At 41.1% G+C, this 7,056-nt stretch overlaps 1 protein-coding gene and 1 long non-coding RNA gene across 3 annotated transcripts in view; both read right to left on the reverse strand.

Annotated features, from left to right (window-relative positions):
* The window catches only part of LOC109823553 (probable 3-beta-hydroxysteroid-Delta(8),Delta(7)-isomerase), a 1,751-nt gene extending 1,445 nt beyond the window's left edge, over positions 1 to 306 (reverse strand). The window contains exon 1 of the mRNA XM_020389828.1: positions 288 to 306. Coding sequence (XP_020245417.1) covers positions 288 to 306 — 19 coding nt within the window. The remainder of the gene's footprint in view (positions 1 to 287) is intronic.
* Positions 2,772 to 6,672, reverse strand: LOC109823105. 2 transcript variants are annotated; one of them, XR_002242394.1, is made up of 3 exons: positions 6,549 to 6,672; positions 2,968 to 3,062; positions 2,772 to 2,859 (listed from the first exon to the last, which is right to left on the reverse strand). It is a non-coding gene; the product is annotated as an uncharacterized LOC109823105 (long non-coding RNA). The 2 variants fall into 2 exon arrangements; XR_002242393.1 differs by lacking the exon at positions 6,549 to 6,672 and adding an exon at positions 3,140 to 3,796.

Genomic DNA, 7,056 nt, shown 5'->3' on the forward strand with positions numbered 1-7,056 from the left:
CGTTATGAAAAGAGCAAAAAAAGAATAATAATCAAGAACTCAATATAAAATGTCGGAGTTGCGGAAGCTAGATGGCTAATTGATTTTAGTTTTTGTCGGATTGAGAATGAATTAAGGAAGCAGCATGGAAAATGAGAAGAGACTAAGAACTTGAAGTGACTGTGTATGAATTGGTTAAGGCTTGATTACAAAACCTGCATTCGAGCCTATTTACAGGCTGATGAGGAATTCTCTAAAATGCTTAGATTTTTCATGACACGTCAGAGTTTCTAAAGAACACTGTATACTTCTATTTTCTATGTACATCCATGCTTAATATATCTAGTTCTTTTCCTAAATAATTGAAGACATTTCTAGTTTACATGTTTTTTTTTTACAAAATCCGCTAGAGTTTTCTGGATAAAATTTCAAAACCAACCTGTTTTGAATCTTAATCTCAAAAAAAGACCCGTTTCAAGCTTAATTGAAAAAACAGATCCAGTTAGCTGAAACTAGATCGGTTTTTTGAAAAAAAAAATTCTCAAACTTCACGGGAGTTAAAGTCCCGTGAAGTTTTTTAAGTAACAAAACTTCACGGGACTTCAACTCCCGTGAAGTTTGAAAACTTTTTTTTTAAAAAACCGACCCAGTTTCAACCCCACTGTGTTGATTTTTGAAATTAAGTTTGAAACAAGTTGGTTTTTAGAAATTTTTTTGACAAAAAAGTCTGTTTTGAAAATTTATCCTTTTCTAGAATCACAAACTATCTAAATAAAATAATAATAGAACTCACAAGCTTCGGCTAGATAATTGGGCGTCCTCGCATAGAAGTCCGGAACGAAAGCGAAGTAGCCCTCGAGGATAACGTGGGTCAGGCCAGTAAACACCCACCAGCACATGAGCAGCCTGTCCGTCCTCGGTATCTTCCGGAAATAACCTGATAAATTAGAAATGATTGATTTTTAGTTTTCAGTGTTTGGGGAAAATTTACAAGCAGTCGGCGTGCAGCCTGAAGGAAGATCGGACCCAACCTGAGAGGACCCAGGTGACGGTGACGGCGAGAAGGGAGGCGGCCGAAGAAAAGGGGAGACGATGTCGGATTGGGACGCCGAAGCGCGGGACGAGCCGCGGGGCCGGGCAGATCTTTCTCGGGTGTACGGGTCTCAGCCTGCGCCATTGCTTTTCTCGCCTCTCTGGTGGAGAAGACGGGACGCTCTTTTGGCTCTCTCGGAAGTCAACAGTGCTGCTGATCCTTTTGATGCCTGCTGGCGGATTCGACGGATCCAGGTCTTTTTACTTCGATAAAAAAAATGGGATATCAAATACTAATATATAAGAATATATAATATATAGATATATATATATATTTATATATAATATATATATATGGGTATGCTTGGTACCGGTAAGCATAAAAATTTGCGTGCTTGGTAGTGATGTGTCACATCCTGCATCTAGGGCTCATTTACCCATGTGAATGTGATCCCCAATTTAAATGAGTGGAGGGAGGATGTGACAACTCACTACCAGCACGAACTTTTTTGTGGCTTGGTTACCAAGCATAGCCCCATATTTTTCTCTGCTCTGCTCTCTCGGATAGGTTCTCTCTCGGCTCTCTGCTATATAATATATTATAGTAGTAGAGGAATGCTTCGAATGCGGAAAAAAAATTATTCGGCAGGACGTTTAACGTGCGAGAATCTAATTTTAAACCGTTGGATTTTTTGGGTTCATTTCTCTCCGTTGGATGAAAAGCATCGTGACTCCCCAGGCATTTAGAATCCCAAAACCCTCCTGGTTCTCTCCTCCCTCTTTTCTCCAACAATCGCTCCTCCCTCTCCCTCTTCTCGCTCGTGACCCTCCCGTCCCAGGACCGGCGAAGACCTCGTCGAAGACCCCACACCCCAAAGGCCCAAACCCTCCTCCCTCTCTCCTCCCTCCCTCTCCAACAAACCCTCCTCCCTCTCCCCCTTCTCGCTCGTGACCAGCCCGTCCCAGGACCGTCGAAGACCCCCCCTCGTCCCACACACATCGACGCCGGCGACTTTCCACCACCGTCGAGAACCCTCCCGTCCCAGGACCAGATCCCTCTCTCAACGCAAACGAATGACGCCTTTCCACCGCCGTCGAAGACCCTCCCTCCCTCTCTCCTCCCGTCCCAGGTCCTGTCATCTTGCACAAGCTGGACAAGTTCAAAGCATCAGAGATGTGCTCCATGATTGGAATGTGTGAAGAGGAGATAGCCATGAAAATTTTAGTCAATTTGTAATTATCAATTGCATCATTGTTCCTGTTTAAAATAAGTGTGAAGGTGTTTCCTCTTGTCCCTTGGGATGAACTATTTCATCCCCAAGATTTCTAGTTAAATACAATGTTTTTGCTGTTATTAGAGTCATGTATGTAATATTGGAATTTACGGTATAATCCATTTCATAAGAGATACAATTTCATTCAAACACCATGTATTTATTTGAATATGAAGCAAAGTGTACAATCAAATGGTTCACAGAAAAGAGATCTTTTTACTCAGTTCAATAATTTCTCCACCTGATCTATCAATACATGTGATCGGCTTTCAAGGAATGTATAAGAATCTATAGTTTTTGAAGCCCTGGCTGCAGCTATACGCGACACAAATGACTATATCTTTGTGCTCGAAACTGTTGAGTGCCATCCTCAATCAACTCCATACGATCGCCACTTATTCCACCTTTGATGTCTTTCATCCACCTCTTCAATCAACACAAACATTTTGCAAGTGCATGAGGCAGAAAGGTCTGAGGCGTTATATTTTACCCTCATTTTAGGCTGCTTCAACCTCCTAATTAGCTCCCTGACCGCCTTTTTACATACCGAGCAATCCTTCTCATTATCATGTACCTAGAAGCGTATGGAACTTTTAGTATTGTAAAAATAAAATTTTGATCGATCATGGAATACAGAAACATGCATAACGAGGTAATTATCAACTTCATGCAGATAAGCTACCTTATCATTGTTCCATTACAAGGATGGCCTTCTCTGCAAAATTCTTGCAAAATTGCTCTAGCTTCATGCAGATAAGCTCCTGATTTCTTTAAACACTACAAGAAGAAAACTGAATGAAATTAGGAATATTAGGAGACTAACTTACATCAAAATTTTAGAGGGATTTTTGCACCTTATCCTGTAACTTCGCTGGCTAAAATTACTTGAGCAAAGGAGTCAAAAATCCTGGAATATCAATTAGAACATCATTTCCAAGTGTTCTTTCATTGCAACAAAAACTGAGGAGCTGGTCCGGGACATGATCAGTAGGGCAAATTGAAATAGTTTGAACCTAACTACAATGCAAACGTATATTTGATTTGTGGTCTAAATTTATCAACCAAATCTGCATTCATGTCACTAAAGCCATAAATCCTACATAATTAACCCAGATCCGTGCACCGCAGATCAACAACCATCCTTCAAACAGCTAAATTCAAGCAAACTGAGCAACATAACAATCGAAATCCAACACCCAAGATAAATTAGCCATACAAAACACATCAAAAATCTTGGCTTAATAATCCAACACCCATTATAACAATCGAAATCCAACACCCATGGATAATTTCATCATTTTAAAGAAAAAAAAGAGGGGTTGGGTTATTACCTGCGTCGGCGAGAAAGGGGGAGGGATCGTTTGCGTTGAGAGACGGTGTCGAGAAAAGGGGAGGGAGGGTCTTCGACGGCGGTGGAAAGGCGCCATTCGTTTGCGTTGAGAGAGGGATCTGGTCCTGGGACGGGAGGGTTCTCGACGGTGGTGGAAAGTCGCCGGCGTCGATGTGTGTGGGACGAGGGGGGGGGGGGTCTTCGAGCGGTCCTGGACGGGCTGGTCACGAGCGAGGAAAGGGGGAGAGGGAGGAGGGTTTGTTGGAGAAGGGAGGGAGGAGAGAGGGAGGATGGGTTTGGGCTTTGGGTGTGTGGGGTCTTCGACGAGGTCTTCGCCCGGTCCTGGGACAGGGAGGGTCACGAGCGGAGAAGAGGGAGAGGGAGGAGGCGATTGTTGGAGAAAGAGGGAGGAGAGAACGGCAGGAGGGTTTTGGGATTCTAATGCGCTGGGGAGTCACGATGCTTTTGCATCCAAACGGAGAGCAAATGAATCCGCAAAAAAATCCAGACGGTTTAAATTAGATTTCGCGCGTTAAGCTGTGGGCGAATTTTTTTCGCATACGAAAGATTCCTGACTCTCTATAATATAATATATATAATATATATTATAATATATAATATATATGGAGAACGCTTGGTACCGCCAAAGTTCTTTTAATTGAATTTGGTATGTGAGGTGCCCAAATCTAGACCGCTACTGCATGCCTCGGAAAGTGAGGCCTCTTATTTTAAAGTAGGTGATAGTAATTGAGGGCTCTCTCTCGCGAGCAGTGAAATGTAGGGTGCTTGATTTGGGCCACCATCACTATCAAGTTCAACAGAGAAACTTGGGTACGGCAAGGTTTTCCTTATAGATATATATATATAGTATAAGTATATTATATTCATATTATACTATTATATATATATATATATATAATATATATATATATATATATATATATATATATATAGTATATATCAGCCGGTTGGAGTTTTTGCGCTATTTCGATATTAGTCCCCCACCTGAATCTTTAATATCTGGTTTTTCCCCTAGAAAACATCTTTGAAATGGGATGATTATATCGAAACCACTTTTTAATTTTAAATTATATATAAATTACCTTTAAAGTGAGTTTCTGTTGTAATTATCCATCTTTTAGTAAAAATTTCACTAAAAACTCAAAAATAAGTTTAAAATTTTCAAATTAATTCAAGTGACACGATTTGTAGCCTAACAAGAGCTAAACATTGAAAAAATGAGGCACATACCTTGAATGTGAGTTTTTAAGGCTAACTTTGGGTTTTTAGTGACAAATTTGATTGGGTGGTGTTTGATTGCAACAAAGCACTAATTTAAAGGTGGTTTATATATAAATTGAAATTGAAAGGTGGTTATTGTATAATTACCCTATTTTAAAGGTGGTTTGTAGGGGGGAAACCCTTAATATATTGATAATAGTCCCCAAATTCTTTAACTTTGTTGAAATTAGGTCCTCTGTTATGTATTTCATCCAAATCACTTAACCATGGTTAAATTATTGGTAATATGTATGGGTAATTACTCAATAACCGTCTATATTATCTACACTGTATACTAAAATATCCTCCCCTTACAACTGAATTTCTTAAATTGAACACGTTTCATTTATTCCATTAATTAATCTCTTTCCTAAATAAACAACTCGTATTACACATTAAGCTAAATTTGATGCATTTTTCGACTATTTGTTATGATGATATGAAATACATATACTATATATTCCTTCTTATATGAATGAAATATAGTTTTACAATTAACCAGTAACAACTGAAATATGTATAAGGTTTAGGTAACATCACCTTACACAAGGTATAAAATATGATGACGAATTCGACTTATTTTTCTTTTGTTGATGATTATGAACATTATACTTTCCTTTTTTTTAATAAAAGTTTTTAAGGAATTGATATACTTTCCTATTTGGAAAAGACTTATAATCTCAAAAATGAATAAATCCGTGCAACGGACGGGTCTGAAACTAGTTGTTTTAATTCCTCCTAAATCCAAATTGAAAGGATCAAAATACCACATTTACCTTAAAACGGACACCGTTTTACCACTCTAGCCTAAAAACTGACACTAACAGTACTCTAGCCTCTACACTCACAAATATAGTGACAAGAAGGCGTATTCGGCTGAAGACTTAAGTTCCCCATTAGTTTAAGCGGAAGTTTAAGAGATTTCTTCGTATAAGCCCTCACTTTCTCATAGTTTTTAGATTTACCCCGCTCAAGTTTTAAAATTTGTTAAAAAAAAACTCCTCTCTCAATATTAGTCCCCCAAATCTTTAATATCTGGTGTTTTTTTTCTTTCTAGAAACCATCTTTAAAATGTGATAACTATATCGAAACCGCTTTTTAATTTTAAATTTATAGATAAATTATTTTTAAAGTCGGTTTTTGTTGTAATTATCCATATTCGAGTAAAGCTTTCACTAAAAACTCAAAAATAAACCTAAGTGACGTGATTCTTAATCCTGACAAGGCATAAACATTAAAAAAAAAACAAGTCACGTGTCCTGAACGTGAGTTTTTATAAGGTTAATTTTGGGTTTTTTACTGAAAAACTTAACCGGGTGGTTGTTGACTCTCGAGACTCACGACTCAGCTCCTTTGAACGAATCCCCATCAAGGAAATGGAGATGGAAAGCTCAAGAGATCAAGGGCCTTAATTTCTCAGAAAGAGCAAACGAACAAGAAACTACACCACGCGTTTCTCAATAACTGGACGAAGTCGATCGCAATCGGCGTCAACGTTTAGGCTACCGGTCGATTTTTTAGCTTAAGACCGAAGCAAAGCCAAGCTCGCAGAAACTCGTTTTCTTTCCGATTCGGAACTTGAGCTCTCGATCGCTAGAAACTAGAAAAGAAAAAGGAAAAGGAAAAGGAAAAGGAAAAGAAATGGATCGGACCTCGATTGATCTGCGATCGATCTCGTGCTCGGGGGTCAAATCCTTCAGCCTCTTCCAGAAGCCCTCCCTCTCCGCCGCCGTCTCCATCGCCGGCCAGAAGAAGCGCACGCGCGACCCCGACGGCGCGGGGACGCCCGAGTGGCCGGAGTCGTTCCGGTTCGAGCCTCGACCCCAGACCTCAGCCGTCACCGCGATTCTGCAGCTCCTGCATCGACGTCGTCGGCCCAGGGGACCTCGCTGCTCTGGCTGCCCGACAGGGCGTCGGAGGGTGCAAACGTCCCCGTGCGCCGAACCTGTTGAGGGAGGGAGCGACGGGTCGCGTCGCGCACGTCAGGCTTACCGGGGGGTCGAGGGGACCGACCGGGAAGCCCAACGGCGTCGTTAGTTCTCGTTCAACGTGAAGCCGAGAGCGGGCGAACGTTTACCGGCGCGTGCCGGGGGCTATCGCCCTCCGCCTCCTCGTCAGCTCGACGCCGGTGATGGGCGTTCCCGGCTGCGGGCCACTACC

Source organism: Asparagus officinalis, chromosome 9 (assembly GCF_001876935.1).
Source record: "Asparagus officinalis chromosome 9, Aspof.V1, whole genome shotgun sequence".
NCBI lineage: Eukaryota > Viridiplantae > Streptophyta > Magnoliopsida > Asparagales > Asparagaceae > Asparagus > Asparagus officinalis.